General features: G+C 41.8%; 1 protein-coding gene across 2 annotated transcripts in view; it reads left to right on the forward strand.

The window, feature by feature from the left end:
• The window catches only part of LOC135508415 (unconventional myosin-VI-like), a 116,843-nt gene that overhangs the window by 38,329 nt on the left and 61,075 nt on the right, over positions 1 to 17,439 (forward strand). For both annotated transcript variants that reach the window (XM_064928577.1, XM_064928576.1), the window contains exons 7-12: positions 2,150 to 2,205; positions 2,295 to 2,392; positions 2,551 to 2,715; positions 4,216 to 4,296; positions 8,717 to 8,897; positions 12,038 to 12,182. In XM_064928577.1, coding sequence (XP_064784649.1) covers positions 2,150 to 2,205; positions 2,295 to 2,392; positions 2,551 to 2,715; positions 4,216 to 4,296; positions 8,717 to 8,897; positions 12,038 to 12,182 — 726 coding nt within the window. The remainder of the gene's footprint in view (positions 1 to 2,149; positions 2,206 to 2,294; positions 2,393 to 2,550; positions 2,716 to 4,215; positions 4,297 to 8,716; positions 8,898 to 12,037; positions 12,183 to 17,439) is intronic.

Genomic DNA, 17,439 nt, shown 5'->3' on the forward strand with positions numbered 1-17,439 from the left:
TTATTGTCCCCATGGGGAGATTTTGTTGCAGTGTCATGTACACATTTAAAGTGGCTTTTAAATACAAAACAAGATTGACAATACAACTTTCGTAACAGTTACGCACCAATAAAAAATAATAATAGTAAGAAATAAGAAATAAAACTTTTTTTTTTTAAAGAAGAAAAGACTAGCCTGCTGGCCTTAAGGGGTCGATGGGAACATTCACCCGAGCTATTTAGGAGGGATATCACACCTGGCACAAATGATTGTCTCGTTCTGTTTTTCCTGCTGAGGGGTGCCCTATACCTGCGCCCATAGGGGAGTAATTCAAAGTCCAGGAACAGCGGGTGGCTTGAGCCTTACGGAGGGCCCTGACCTTAAAGATCTCATCCAGGCCTGTCTGTTTGACTCCAAGTACCTTGCTTGCTGTGGTAATAATCCTTCTCAGCATGTTTTTCTGGCTGACAGTGGCATTGCCAAACCAACAAATAATACAAAAAGTTACAAATAATTGATCTTAGCTGAATGAAATTGAATGGATATTTTTCCTATTCCCCAGCGAGTGAAGTGGCTGTTTGAAATAGGTCCTATATGCTAGATTGGGTTATTTGGAAACGTTAGTTGTGAATTATAGAAACCTTGGGCTGCATGAATCAACTATATTTATGATTTGAAAAAGTTGCAAAAAAGCTTGTGCTTTGTTCCTGGCCTCAGGCTTAATACGCTGTTCTCTCAAATTATCATATTCTCACCCATCAAACTATTCTCAATTTAATCTTATATTAGTAAAGGCATGAAATTTGATTCAGAATGTCCCATTATCAAATTGGCAGGAACAGTGGCAGGGGAAAAAACGCATGTCGTCCATATGCACTTGAATAGTGAATGGAGGCTGTGCCTTCCCGGTTCCTTTTTCAATCATGCCGTGTATACTACTACGGTTTTAAAGTGGAGCAATGTGCTTAATATTAGTAGTTAAGAAATGGATATAGTAGCAGTAGAAAGCTGGGACCATCCTCTTTTTAGTGGCAACCATCAAAATTCTACTTTCACAAGTGATTGCATATAGAAATGTCTGGGGTTATAAGAACCCTTATTTCACTCTACGCATCAACCACTGTTTGAGGAGTAGCCTGCCTCTCACTGTGTGACAGGTGATATTCTGCCCAAACTCTGAATGCCATGGGCTCTCCAACCCTGTTCCTGAAGCTACCCAGTGCTTAATTTGGGAAACCAAGTGAAATCTATTTGGGAACATCGATAGTAACATGTTTTCACAACAAAACAAATGTCATTAAACTGTTGACAGTCCCTCGCTGCACGCTGGAGAAAGGTATGAAGGAGAGAGAGGAGGAGATGGAAACGCACGGTGGCGAGACATTCTGTAGCTAAATGTAATGTCAGGCTATTAATTATGGAAATTCCTTATTACTACACTATCCAAAATCAAATACAAATTCACTGTAATTGTAGGCTAACTAGCCTACTCTGTAAGCCGCCATGAACAATCAATGTACCAACCGCATCGCATAGGCCTGTGTTCTCCCAGACTAATGGGCAGAAAGTTTGGAGCTTAGCATACGGTAACCAATTTTTTCTTCAAGTTGATCAATAACAGGTCAAACAATGTAGCAGTGAATTTCAAAAGATTAATAAAGTTTTGATAATCGTTTGATGTGATTTTCAATTATATTTGCATTGATGTCAGAGTGATTTAGAGACAATGGAGCACTGAATACCGACCGGGTGGTTGTTAGCGAGTTGGGTAATACCAACAAATCAGATCCATTCATGTAGCCTACAGCGCACATAGGAGTAGATTACCGGGACTCAACGGTCAGGTGAAATTTGATTGCAGTCATGAATCGTGACATCTGGTTTGGGGGTAATATGGTCACCGTAACAGCCCTAGTCCTGTAGCTACCACTTTGAAACTGCATGAAGAGCACATACACATAATACATTGTGTAACTGTGTGAGTGAAGCGTTACAGTTCTTTGCAATGTCATCTAGTTGATTCTACCTTTAACCAAACTTAGCATGTTGTGTATAATGACATTGGTTGTCAATGAGTAAGCCATGTTTTCTGTAGTATACCTCATGTCCAAACATTAACTTCATATACTGTAGCATTGTTGTTAGTCTTCATCTGACATTCATCCCATAGATATTTAACAACGTCATACGGCACCGGGCAAGATATTGATGAGAGAATTGTTGAAGGTAGGATTTAACATATAACTTCCTAATCATACTTTCTCTTCTACAGTTGAAGAGATCCCAAATACTTATTTTGTGCTTGTGAATTTCAGCAAACCCCCTGCTAGAGGCGTTTGGAAACGCCAAGACAGTCCGGAATAACAACAGCAGTCGTTTTGGAAAATTTGTGGAAATCCACTTCAATGAAAAGGTTAGCCATCATTTTCTGTGGAATGTTTTTTTTTCGTCATAAGGAATTTCAGTATTTTGGTCAAATTCAATGTACGTAATGCATTGCAGTGTGTTGGCCAATTTAATTGTTGCTTCATCGGCCCACATTTTGTGTGTGTGTGTGTGTGTTTGTAACAGAATAATGTGGTAGGTGGCTTCGTGTCCCACTACCTGCTGGAAAAGTCAAGGATCTGCATGCAGAGTAAAGAGGAGAGGAACTACCACATCTTCTACAGGCTGTGTGCCGGAGCCTCTGAAGACATCAGACAGAAGCTGCACCTTGACTCCCCTGACAGCTTCAGGGTCAGACACACACACACACACCACACACACACACAGAGAGAGAGAGAACACGACCGGTGTATCACTGAAGAGTGTAACCAGAGAGCGTCAAGTCTTTGCATACCAAGTTGAGAGAATGGATGGATGAGTCCTTTTGAAAGAATGCTGCAAATAGACCTGTTCCACATGCCTCACTGAGTTCTTTGAGAGGGGGAGGTCATCTGTTCCTCTCCCTGCCTAATGGTGGCCTGTTCCTCTCCCTGCCTAATGAAGCGACACAGATCCCGCTGCCAAATTCTTCCACCGTGAAGCAAATTGTGTCAATGGAAAAACTCCATTGAATCGGCAGTCGTGTCATTGATGGACATTTTCCAGTGTTTTTTTCTTTTTTAGTTGTACATTTTCCACTAAAAAGTACGAGTTGGCACACACCCAGAGACAATTATTTAGTGTAGAGGTGCTGACTAATGGCAAATTAACTGTATGCTATAAAAATAACTAGTTGCACACTATATTACAAGCTCCCAGTAATTTATTGGGTAAACCACCAAAGTTTTGGCATCACTGTGTCTTCATTTTTCCTCTTGACATAATCTTACTGCCAAATAGTGTAAAAGTAGTCCTCGACAACAGAGGCTTTCCACCATGTTCTCAACTGACCCAAATATAGTGCTATGTCTGGTTAGTAGTGTTACGCTATTCTCTACATGACCACGAGATGTCATGTGTGCTATATCCAACGAACTAAAGTCTTGTTACTTGTTTGAAAGTGGAGAGAGTCTGCACCTACTTAGTATTTGTTAGGCATTTCTCTGTTCCAGCTGAGCCCCCAGTGAAACTAAGCGCATGTTTGTGAATATGGGATTTGTGATGTAATAGAACTGTGATTGGTGTTCTAGAACTAACACACTAAAGGTGTTAGGGGATTACCTCAATTCTTTGGTTAATTTCACCTGCGCTCTAAACAACGCTATAACAATGCTTCAACAACTATAGTTGTTGTTTTGGGTATTTTTCACAGTACGATTATATCAAGTCTCCACGGAGACAGTCGCATCAACAGAGGCAATTAATTCCAAAGCTATTAAAACCAAGCCAACCGTGAAGCCACTTTTACATAATAGATAGTTCATTGAACATGACAAACAGCAATGCCACTGTTTTTGAATTTATTGTTACTCTACAAAATGAATGAATTACTAAATTAAACAAATCATTTATTAGCATCAGTACTGGAGTTGAGAGAGCAGAGATACTGGCTGAGGATAGGTATACACGACCAGACCTGCTATGAAAAAGCACTATTATCCCTAATGCTACCTCATTCACTTGGCACATAAGCCACTTTTACTCTCTTGTTCCAAGTCGTCGTCAGTCTCATTCAAGTCATATGTTCTGCCGACGTCTATATCTCTCAATTTTATAAACATATCCCACATAGTTTGGCTTATATGGTTTGTCTACACGTATGTTATTTGTTGAATGCTAATTGTTTGTGTGTGTTCTCCTTTGTCTTCGTAGTATTTGAATCGAGGATGCACAAGATACTTTGCCAGCAAGGACACAGACAAACAGATCATGCAGAATCGCAAGAGTCCTGAGGTACTGTACCTTTCAGTCTATTCTGTTTTACCCCTCTGGCCTTCACAGCTGGTAGTGCTTGATTTATTCCATATCATCTTGGCCACAAATGGCTTTGAATTGAATGTGAATATGAACTTTAAGGACTGAGTAGTCATTTATTTAGTTGTATATATATAGACTTTTTGGGCCAGGTTTTCATGCAAAACTGTATCAAGGTTTGTCTTCAGAAATAAACATCTTGCGTTGCAAACGTTATTGTACTGTACGCTCACTGAACCTTGATATGAGAGAAAGCTCCTAAGTCAATTATTGCACGTATGGAAATTGGGCAAAAGAAATCCAAATCAAATGAGAATTTGTTGTTTCGGAATTAGTTGAGGTCTGTGTTTTTTGATTAAATTATGTCAGATGTGAAAGTAATTCTAATTTTGCCCATGCAGGAAATGTGATTAATTGTGTTGTTAACTCTCATAAGAATAACGCACCATTTTTGTCCCTCGGGTGTGTTACCAATACATTAATTTCACTGTGTAAAGTAGGAACATGTATCATTGTTTGTTTATTAAACAGTTATTGTGCACAAAAAAGGAAAAGAAATAGAAACATTGGCACAGGTGAAAGTCTGGCCAATCTCTTGTAGGCTATGTGTGAATGTTATATGTTATATTCCTATGTAGACCTGTTTGATTTGGTCATTGTTTTTACCTTTTTGACAATTAACCAAGTGTACCTTTTCACAGCTTCTACTCATTGTGTTGAGAGAGCAATGATCTCATGACACTTGGCGTGTTACTAATCAAGGTTGTTGTGCGTCTCTTTGCCCTGCCTCGGGTCAATGTAATGCAGGATAATAAGGTGATGACGCTTTCTGTAGGAGATGCTCTGTGTATTATTCACGATGTAAACCCTGAGGAGAGACTCAGCTTCACATGCATGGGATTGTAGTGCAAGCAGGACCTTATGCAGAGCATGTTTCTTTATCAATGTGCATGGATGGGGTTTTGACATTTTTTCTTTGTTGTCTAGTTTCTATCTGGCTCAGAATGTCACAGTGTGGTGTATTCTCAGTCTAAATAGATATTGTTACAGATACATACTTATGAATGGTCAGTGGAAATGTTTTAATATTTAAGCCAATTTCCTGCGATTCTACACATTTCTCCATGGCGCCGAGAGAAATTGTTTCAGTTTTATAGCTAATGTCCTGCCATTCTAAGCATTTTGCCATGGCTAATGATGTGTTCTTTGCTCAAACATTATAACAAAATCAATACTATATATACATTTATTTTTTACATGTTCAATTCTCCCCGACTGTCTCGCTTTTATTTTGGTGATTGCTAGTTCTGAAAGATTATATTATTTAAAAAAAAAATATATATATATATATATATATATATAGTTCCATTGTCTTTTCTACATAGTTTATCTGGTTTTAGTCAGTTTACACTGAAAGTGTTTTTCCATCCCAAATATATATTTTTGGTGACTATTTGGGATTTCAATTGCAGAAAAATCCCTGCTGTAGTAGTATTGAACAACGTAACACTGTGACATTCGCTTTGGTGTGCCTCTGTTTCTGCTTCCAAGTCCTCCAGCCCTCCTTCAAACCAGAAATCACAAATCCACTGTACTTTTCTATACCTCTGCTTATATCTGTCAGTGGTGGATTTCTCATTTCTGATACTGGAATAGTGAGAGTGAGAATTTGATATGTCCGTGTGAAACAGGTAACGCAGAGATGCGGTCTTAAGGGCAGATATTCAGAAGGCGGCCGAAAGTTCTGGTGCAAAGGTGTCCATATTTATTCACAGTGTTCAATAGTGCTAGCGGGGATGAATATTTACAAAACAGGTAGACAATAGACTTACTTCTCAAAACAAAAGAACAAACTCCGTGTGGCAGGTGGCCTAGTGGTTAGAGCGTTGGACTAGTAACCGAAAGGTTGCAAGATTGAATCCCCGAGCTGACAAGGTAAAAATCTGTCGTTCTGCCCCTTATTTTTAAATCCCAGCCCCCGCCCCCGCAGGAGGCCTTTGCCATTTGGTAGGCCGTCATTGTAAATAAGAATTTGTTCTTAACTGACTTACCTAGTTAAATTAAGGTTAAAATATATATAAAATATAAATATATTATAATAATATGCACTAAGCTTAAAACAAGCTTACCCTGTAGCTTCCATAGCTCTTACAAGTTGTGGGTGTACCTGGCTCAAGGAGCCTAACCACTTGAATTCTAAAACAGAACTTAATTACTCTCCAAAACAAGCCCATATATACCCAAGATACACTTCCTGGAACATACCAATATGTAGGGCAATAGAACACCAACATCTGGCTAATACAAATGTACCTGGCTTCCTCGTAATTACCTCTTTACAAACATTCTGTCTAAAACAAACGTGACCACTTCCATGTACACACACGCGCATCTACAGTGTGCGTGGATTCGCGTGCTCCTGACGCCCAACAGACGGGACACACGGCACTCCGACACAACGTGGGAAGTGTGAACAAAGGAAAACATTAACAGAATGAACTAAACAGAGTTTCTAGCTCGTGGGTGTTAACGATGATTTTCTGCACAGAAACAGCGTTTCACACTTGAGTAGGCTATAGACCGGTAAATTACTGCATTGATGTGTGCAACAGATTATATGAAACTAATTTTTCCATACAAGCATTTTCCTTCCGAACTGGGCATAAACTACACTGAGGGACAAAACATTAGGAACACCTGTAAGTTTCCATGACAGACTGAACAGTGAAGGCTATGATCCAAGTGAAGGCTATGATCCAAGTGAAGGCTATGATCCCTTTTTGATGTCACCTATTAAATCAACTTCAAACTATAAATTATGCCAGATGATTAATGATTTCGACCGGCTAAGAAACGCTGCCTGCCTGTCTGTCTGTGTGTGTGTCGTCCAGACTCCCAACACGTTCATTACTATGAGACAGCTGGAGATCGAATTTGAATATTGAAACAATGTTGCAAATGCCGGAGAGACAGACAGCAAAGTTTATGCAAATCTCTGGTTTTGAAAACTAAATGTTAGTCTAAAAGAAATGTGAGAATGTCTAGATTCTTTTTATTGTGGAGATGTTTATACAGTGCCTGGCTGTGCTTATTGCACGATCAGATGGAACAGAGTAAATAGCCATTTTTAACGTCATAGATTTAGCCGGTGGTAACTTGTGGAATAGACACCGGCTGGAATGCGGTTTTAACCAATCAGCATTCAAGATTAGACCCACCCATTCTTTAAACTGTAGCTTACTGCTAACAAAGGACTGTATACTGCTAACAAAGAATTGTAAATGTAGCTTACTGCTAACAAAGAACTATAAACTGTAGCTTACTGCTAACAAAGGACTGTATACTGCTAACAAAGGACTGTATACTGCTAACAAAGGACTGTATACTGCTAACAAAGGACTGTATACTGCTAACAAAGGACTGTATACTGCTAACAAAGGACTGTATACTGCTAACAAAGGACTGTATACTCTGTAACTAGCTTACTGCTAACAAAGAACTGTATACTGCTAACAAAGAACTGTAAATGTAGCTTACTGCTAACAAAGAACTATAAACTGTTGCTTACTGCTAACAAAGGACTGTATACTGTAAACTGTAACAACAAAGGACTGTATACTGCTAACAAAGAATTGTAAATGTAGCTGCTAACAAAGAACTATAAACTGTATTACTGCTAACAAAGGACTGTATACTGCTAACAAAGGACTGTATACTGCTAACAAAGGACTGTATACTGCTAACAAAGGACTGTATACTGCTAACAAAGGACTGTATACTGCTAACAAAGGACTGTATACTCCGAACAAAGGACTGTAACTGTAGCTTACTGCTAACAAAGAACTGTATACTGCTAACAGAGAACTGTAAATGTAGCTTACTGCTAACAAAGAACTATAAACTGTTGCTTACTGCTAACAAAGGACTGTATACTGCTAACAAAGGACTGTAAACTGTAGCTTACTGCTAACAAAGGAGCTAAATAATAATATAGTCATGTGCAGAATAATGCTTCTAGAAAGAAAAGGCAGAGAGAAGAATGAGAATGAGCTATATTAATGTAATGACAGATTACACAATGTGCGCGTTCGTGAAGAGTGGGCATAAATCCACTTCGTCCCAGGAAGTGAAGCCTACTGTATCACTGCAGACTTGTTCATATAGTAGGATAGTTTGCTGTGTGTGTGATGGCTCTCACACGACTAATGACAGCCTACAAGAGACCAGGAGTTTTCCCATAGTCAGGCCACATGATGCTGGAAAGACTCCTGACCTAAACTAGTACAGGGCCTGTATTCACAAATAGTGCTGATCTAGGATCAGGTCCCTAGCACACCTACTCTTTGTGAATACGGGCCCAGGTGCAGTATCCTGACTCTCCAGTCTCACCTTCTTCCAGCATGTGAAGCTGGGTGCCCTAAAGGACCTTCTGCTGGATGACCAGGGAGACTTCAACAGGATGTGCGGGGCCATGAAGAAGATTGGCCTGGACGACACGGAGAAGCTGGACCTGTTCAGGGTGGTGGCCGGGGTGCTGCACCTGGGCAACGTCGACTTTGAGGAGACTGGGAGCACATCGGGTAAATCAAGTTACCTACACAACCTCTCTTTTAAGGAGTTTTCACACATAGCTCAGAGGTATAGTTTGATTCAGTTTGGTTATTTATTACATTAAATAATACATCGGTTGGTTTCACATTGCCAAATGTCAAATAAACTAAAACACCTAAACAAAACCACGTGTCCATGCTAGTAATTTGTTTGTTGACCAAAAATGCATCTATGAAAAAGTTAAATCCATCTATGACTGTCAAGAAGAATCACTTGTGTGTCCCGAACATCGTATTACTTTTGCTTTGGTCTTCCAACAACATGCGATGTGAATAGGTTATATTCAGCAGCCTATATCCCTGCTCATAAATGTGCTGCTATACTCAGAATGTTTCAGCCATATCAAGATATGATGCTGCGTGCATTTCATCAAATGCTCGCAGTCAAACAACCAATAATAGTGCATGACTTTTTTTTCCTTGTGTTTTTTACGAAACTCATTCTCACCTGCAACGAAACCCGGTACGAGTTGAATCAAACTGAGACCACCCTTTTGAGCAAACCAGGGTGCGTTGTTTAATGCGCTCCCGAGCGTGGATAGTGTGTTCACACCAGCCCAAACAAACTGAAATAAGGGGGGAATTTGGTAAACCGCTCCAAACCAGTTTGGTGTGAAAGCCCCATTAGTGTAGCTCTCTCGTCTCCTCTAGTCTCGTCTCGTCTCCTCTAGTCTCGTCTCCTTCCTCTAGTCTCGTCTAATCTCGTCTATTAGAATGTCCCCGCAGATACACATACAGGCGCAGAGTTCTCCCACGCCACATTGCGCAACCTCTCCTCTACACTACTCTCTTCTCGTCTCTTCTCCTCTACACTACTCTCTTCTCCTCTCCTCTTCCCTCCTTTCCCCTCCTCTAGTCTCTCCTCTAGTCTCTCCTCTAGTCTCTCCTCTCTAGTCTCTCCTCTAGTCTCTAGTCTCGTCTCCTCTAGTCTCGTCTTCTCTAGTCTCTACTACTCTAGTCTCCTCTCTTCTCGTCTACACTACTCTAGTCTCCTCTCTTCTTGTGTACACTACTCTAGTCTCTTCTACTCTAGTCTCCTCTCTTCTCGTGTACACTACTCTAGTCTCCTCTCATCTCTCCTCTGGTCTCTCCTCTCCTCTGGTCTCGTCTAACCTAGTCTATTCTACTCTCTTCTATTCTAATCTCCTCTCCTTTCGTCTACACTACTCTTGTCCCTTCTCGTCTACTCTCCTCTTATCTCGTCGACACTACTCTCCTCGTCTCCTACTCTCCTTCCATCTCATCTCATCTACACTACTCTCCTCTCGTCTACTCTCCTCTCCTCTACTGTTGACCCACCCTATTCCGTACAAATTTGCGCAACCGCGGCATTCAAATGAAAACTAATGGGACTGTAGTGACTGTGTTGGCATCAAAATCTGGGGTGTGAACTACGTTTCTATTCAAGCGTTGATTGACATGGTAATGGCTCGATAGTATTGGAGAATTGTTGAAAAAAACGGACCCCTCCGACGCTGTACGTTAAATTGTGACATGTCATGATGTAACGTACAGTGCGCAAAATGCAACTAATTCTGTGTCATACAGCCTCTCTCCACCAGGTGTAGCGCGTCTCTCACAGATTAACAACAAAACAAGACAGGGACAGGAACAGGGTAAGGCGGGGTTACCTAGTCAATTGTACAACTGAATGCATTCATTCTTTTCATCATCACTGCAAGCCATCATGACTCTTAAAAGCCTCGGCAGCCGCTGTTTACTTCTGCAGATAACTTTAGTGCCGCCCAAAAACCCCATTCAAATTCGACACAAACCTTCAAATACATATGTAATGACACATTATATAAACTCTTTATAGTGTTATAAATTAGACATTTTAGAGGTGATAAGTTGGACAGATCGGGTGAAAAAAGCTGTTTCCCCACATGGCTAATCTCCCCTTTTCATTATCATGCAGTAGGTTTTGCTACCCATCCCGCCATTTTTAAAAACCTGACCGAGCTCATTGCCTTCTTCAATCATGCAGAGATGGGCAGCATGAAGGTCTCCTCATTGATTTTGCTGGAAAGGGGAGAAATTCTGCTTTACAATGGTATTCATATTACAGTTGACCTGGAAGTATTTTGGGGGCGCTAAAATAAGGTCAATTGTACATTACAGCGAGATGTACAAAAGTGCGTTAGCTAGCTATAGTCTCCTCTACTCTAGTCTCCTCTCCTCTAGTCCTCCCTCCTTTTCTTTCCTCCCCTCTACTCTAGTCTCCTTCCCTCTACTCTAGTCTCCTCTCCTCCTCTCGCCTCGTCTCCAATAGTGTCCTCGACTCTCCTCTAGTCTCCTCGACTCCCCTCTAGTCTCCTCGACTCTCCTCTAGTCTTCACGACTTTCGTACCCTCTCCTCTAGTCTCCTCTACACTAGTCTCCTCTACACTAGTCTCCTCACCTCTTCTTTCTTCTCTAGTCTCTTCTCCTCTTCTCTCCTGTAGTCTCCTCTTCTCTCCTGTAGTCTCCTCTATTCTCCTGTAGTCTCCTCGGCTCTACTCTAGTTGCCTCTAGTGTCCTCTTCTTTCCTCTCGTCTACACTACTCTCCTCTTGTCTCCTCTACTCCCCACCCCTTGCTGACACATTCTTCTCTGCCGGGTCTCACTGTCCCACTTTGGAAGTAGACCCATTGAAAAGAACATGCTCAACTGAAACCACTCTCCTATAATGTAACTGACCCAGAAGTGCTGAAATGCATCTGACAGATAGGAAAAGTCATGATTCAAGCTGAAGATGGATGATGTAATAGAGTACTGCCTGGAGAGCAGATATTACCTGGAACATCGCATGGTGCTCTCGCTCCTCTGAAATGGATACATCTGCCCATTTCCCTCCATCACACCCTCTTCCTGTCTTTGCAGGACATTATCTAGGCCGACTTCACTGCCTGCAATGAAGCCATTACGTCTGCAGAATGTGTGGCGTGTGTGTTCACCGTGAGATGCTGTATTCAAGCACTAGGCAGCAGAAAGAAAGAAGTAGAATCCATCCAAAATCCAATTGAAGTGGCATGATGGAAGTTGCCCGTTTCTTTGTGTGCGCACCAATCATTCCTCTGTGTGTGTGTGTGTGTGTGTGTATGCGTGTCTACTTGTGTGTGTGTTTCCAGGCGGCTGCATCCTGATGAACCAGTCCAGTCCGACACTAGCCTACTGTGCTGACCTGCTGGGTTTGGACCAGGAAGACCTGAGAGTCAGCCTCACCACCAGGGTCATGCTCACAACAGCAGGGGGCGCCAAAGGAACAGTTATCAAGTAAGAATACCTCTAAATTAGATTAGTATATTTTATTGGTTTCTCGCAGTCATAGACTGAATTGTACACCAATTTACAATCAAAGACCATAAAATATTAAAATCCTAATTGATTGTAAATCCACTACTGCTGCACTTAACATCCTGCCCTTATTTACTAGTTTAGGCCAGGGTCAATGTTGTGGTGTGGTGAAGAAGATTAGCGCTGAATTCCAATTTCATACCCTTCTCCTCCACGGGTTCACTTTTCACTCCCCTCAAGGGTTTCAAAGTGTCAGGGGAAAGGGCCAGAGTTTTAACTGTTTCAGAATTCAGTGCAGGGCTCTGGTATGTGGAGCTGATGAAAGATTACACTTTTTGTGTGGCGTAATGCTCTGTCTTGATGCCACGTATGTTGACGTCTCCCCATTACGATGGATCCAGTCAGTAGACAGGCTAAAGATGGGCTAATCGTATAGGCTACATCTATACTGTTTACAGTAATAGTCCTGTTGGCTCTTAAACCCATTTGGGCCATGCTTAGCCGCCCTTATTTATATAGATGGATTGCATAAGAGGGGAAGGCTTAAAACTTAACTAAGACTGGTACATTGTGGATCTAGTCTTGAGTATGCCATAAAGCTGTTGACGTAAAGCTATGTGACGTTACCCATACACACAATTCAACTCTCCATTCAAGTTCATGTGGAAGGAGCACTCAATAATTTCAATATCCTTACTCAATATTCATTTCTGGCCATATTCACAAATGACTATTTGTTTGTATTTGTATACACTCAGGGCTCAACGAACAAATTGAAAATCTAAGCCCTGGCGGTAGCGTTATAGGTAAGGGGGGGTTTAAAATACTTTTGCTAATTTCACAACCAGAATTATGGGCGCAGTAACTGAGGCGAAAGGGCTATCTTTTGATGAATTAACAAGTTGAAGGTGTGTCGGGGCTTGACCCCTCACTGGCCAATTAGAACGTGCTCCGTGGCTCAATACAATACATTCGGAAAGTATTCAGACCCCATGACTTTTTCCACATTGTGTTACTTTAAAGCCTTATTCTAAAATGTATTAAGTAAAACATTATCCTCATCAATCTACACACAATAACCCAATAATGACAAAGCGAAAACAGGTTTAGAGAAATGTTTGCAAATTCATTAAACATAAACAAAAAAATACCATATTTACGTATCTAAGTATTTAGACCCTTTGCTATGAGACTCAAAATTGAACTCAGGTGCATCCTGTTTCCTTTGCTCAGCCTTGAGATGTTTCTACAACTTGATTGGAGTCCACCTGTGGTCAATTCAATTGATTTGGAAAGGCACACACCTGTCTATATAAGGTCCCACAGTTGACAGTGCATGTCAGAGCAAAAACCAAGCCATGAGGTCGAAGGAATTGTCCATAGAGCTCTGAGGCAGGATTGTGTTGAAGGTCCAAGAACACAGTGGCTTCCATCATTCTTAAATGGAAGAAGTTTGTAACCACCAAGACCCTTCTTAGAGCTGGCCGTCCGGCCAATCTGAGCAATCAGGGGAGAAGAGCCTTGGTATGCGAGGGGACCAAGAACCCGATGGTCACTCTGACAGAGAGCTCCAGAGTTCATCTGTGGAAATTGGAGAACTTTCCAGAAGGACAATTTTATTTTGTATTTATTTTATTTAACCTTTATTTAACTAGGCAAGTCAGTTAAGAACAAATTCTTATTTACAATGACGGCCTACCAAATGGCAAAGGCCTCCTGCGAGGACGGGGTCTGTGATTTAAAAATAAAACAATTTCATAAAAATAGGACAAAACACACATCACGACGAGAAACAGCACAACACTACAAAGAGACCTAAGACAACGACATAGCATGGCAGTAACACATGAAAACACAGCATGGGAGCAACACAACATGACAACAACATGGTAGCAACACATGGTGGCAGCACAAAACATGGTACAAACATTATTGGGTACAGACAACAGCACAAGGGGCAAGAAGGTAGAGACAACAATACATCATGCAAAGCAGCCACAACTGTCAGTGAGAGTGTCCATGACTGATTCTTTGAATGAAGAGATTGAGATAAAACTGTTCAGTTTGAGTGATTGTTGCAGCTCGTTCCAGTCGATAGCTGCAGCAAACTGAAAAGACGAGCGACCCAGGGATGTGTGTGCTTTGGGGACCTTTAACCGAATGTGACTGGCAGAACGGGTGTTGTATGTGGAGGATGAGGGCTGCAGTAGATATCTCAGATAGGGGAGAGTGAAGCCTAAGATGGTTTTATAAGTAAGCATCAGCCAGTGGGTCTTGCGACGGGTTTACGGGATGACCAGTTTACAGAGGAGTACAGACTGCATTGATGTGTCATATTAGGAGCATTGGCGGCAAATCTGATGTCCGAATGGTAAAGAACATCTTGTCACTCGAGAGCAACCTTACCTGCCGATCTATAAATTACATCTCCGTAATCTAGCATTGGTAGGATGGTCATCTGAATCCGCGTTAGTTTTGCAGCTGGGGTGAAAGATGAGCAATTACGATAGAGGAAACCAAGTCTAGATGTAACTTTAGCCTGCAGCTTTGATATGTGCTGAGAGAAGGACAGTGTACCGTCTAGCCATACTCCCAAGTACTTGTATGAGGTGACTACCTCAAGCTCTAAACCCTCAGAGGTCGTAATCACACCTGTGGGGAGAGGGGCATTCTTCTTACCAAACCACATGACCTTTGTTTTGGAGGTGTTCAGAACACGGTTATGGGTAGAGAAAACTTGTTGGACACTAAGAAAGCTTTGTTGTAGAGCGTTTAACACAAAATCCTGGGAGGGGCCAGCTGTGTATAAGACTGTATAATCTGCATATAAATGGATGGGAGAGCTTCCTACTCCCTGAGCTATGTTGTTGATGTAAATTGAGAAGAGCATGGGGCCTAGGTTTGAGCCTTTGGGTACTCCCTTGGTGACAGGCAGTGGCTGAGACAGCAGATGTTCTGACTTTATACACTGCACTCTTTGACAGAGGTAGTTAGCAAACCAGACCAAAGACCCCTTAGAGACACCAATACTCCTTAACCGGCCCACAATAATGGAATGGTCTACCGTATCAAAAGCATTGACCAAGTCAACATAAATAGCAGCACGTCATTGCTTATAATCAAAGGCAGTGATGACATTGAGGACTGTTAAGGTTGCAGTGACACATCATAACCTGAGCAGAAACCAGATAGAATACTATAGACATGAAGAAAGCCAGTCAGTTGATTATTGACAAGTTTTTCCAACACTTTTTATAAACAGTGTAAAATAGAAATAGGCCGAGAACAGTTAGGATCAGCTTGATCTCCACCTTTAAATAAAGGACACACCATGGCTGCCTTCCAAGCAATGGGAACCTCCCCATAAAGGAGAGACAGGTTAAAAAGGTCAGAGATAGGCTTGGTGATGATAGGGGCAGCAGCCTTAAATAAGGGTCTAAACCATCTGACCCAGATGTTTTTTGGGGGGTCAAGTTTAAGGAGCTCCTTTAGCACCTTGGACAAAGTGACTGCCTGCAGGGAGAAACATTGTAGCGGGGCAGGGGGAAAAGAGGGAGGAGCATTGCGGCTAGTCGCATTAGAAGGGGAGGGAGATGAGGAAATGTTGGATGGGCAAGGAGGCATGGCTGAGCCAAATAGGAATCCTGACTTAATGAAGTTGTGATTTAAAAAGCTCAGCCATGTATTTCTTGTCAGAAACAACCACATCAACATTAAGGGACATGGGCAGCTGTGAGGAGGAGGGTTTATTCTCCAGGTCTTTAACCGTTTTCCAGAACTTCTTGGGTTAGACCCACAGAGAGAGAACTGCTCCTTAAAGTAACTAACTTTGGCCTTCTGGATATAGCCTGAGTGCACTCATTTGCGAACGAGAGCCAGTCAGTCTAAGTATGTGTGCCGAGCCTTTCGCCAAATGCAATTCTTGAGGTGGAGTAACTCTGCCAGATCGTGGTCGACCCAGGGGCTGAACCTGTTTTAAATTCTAATTTTCTTTATGGGGATGTGATTGTTAACAATGTCACTGAAAATATCAAAAAAGAAGGTCCAAGCGTCTTCAACAGAGGGGATAAAGCTGATTCAGTACCATTTTACAGAGGCCAGTTCATGAAGGAATGCTTGCTCATTAAAGTTTTTTAGCAAGCGTCTACTGTATGACAAATCAGGACAGGTCGTTTCACTGAACAGCCATTATGAACACAGGCTGTAAAACAGTGATCACTAATTTCATTACAGAAACACCTGACTGATACCTATCAGGATTATTTGTGAGGATAACATTGAGGAGAGTAGCATTTTCTTGGTGTGTGGAGTCATACCTTGTGGGATTGGAAATAATCTGAGAAAGATTTAGGGAGTCTCATTGTTTTAGGACTTGGTCAGGTGGTTTAACCATTTCTGCAGCACTCCACCAATCAGGCCTTTATGGTAGAGTGGCCAGACGGAAACCACTCCTCAGTAAAAGGCACATGACAGCCTACTTGGAGTTTGCTAAAAGGCACATAAAGACTCTCAGACCATGAGAAACAAGATTCTCTGGTTTGATGAAACCAAGATTAAACTCTTTGGCCTGAATGCCAAGCGTCACATCTTGAGGAAACCTGGCACCATCCCTACTGTGAAGCATGGTGATGGCAGCATCATGCTGTGGGGATGTTTTTCAGCGGCAGGTACTGGGAAACTAGTAAGGATGGAGGGAAAGATGAACGGATCAGAGTACAGAGAGATCCTTGATGAAAGCCTGCTCCAGAGGGCTCAGGACTTCAGATTGGGGCGAAGGTTCACCTTCCGACAGGGCAACAACCCTAAGCACACAACCAAGAGAACGCAGGAGTGGCTTTGGGAAACAAGTCTCTCAATATCCTTGAGTGGCCCAGCCAAAGGCTGGACTTGAACCGGATCTAACATGTCTGGAGAGAACTGAAAATAGCTTTGCAGTGATGCTCCCCATCCAACCAGAGCTTGAGAGGATCTGCATAGAAGAATGGGAGAAACTCCCCAAATACAGGTGTGCCAGGCTTTTAGCGTCATGCCCAATAAGACTCGATGCTGTAATCGCTGCAAAAAAGGTGATCCAACAAAGTACTGAGTAAAAGGTCTGAATACTTACGTAAATGTGATATTTCCAGGGGGGTTTTAACATAAATTTGCAGCATAAAAAAACTGCTTTTGCTTTGCCATTATGGGGTATTGTGTGTAGATTGATGAGGGGGAAAAAAGTATTTATTCAATTTTAGAG

This window comes from Oncorhynchus masou, chromosome 21 (genome assembly GCF_036934945.1).
Source record: "Oncorhynchus masou masou isolate Uvic2021 chromosome 21, UVic_Omas_1.1, whole genome shotgun sequence".
Taxonomy (NCBI): Eukaryota; Metazoa; Chordata; class Actinopteri; order Salmoniformes; family Salmonidae; genus Oncorhynchus; species Oncorhynchus masou.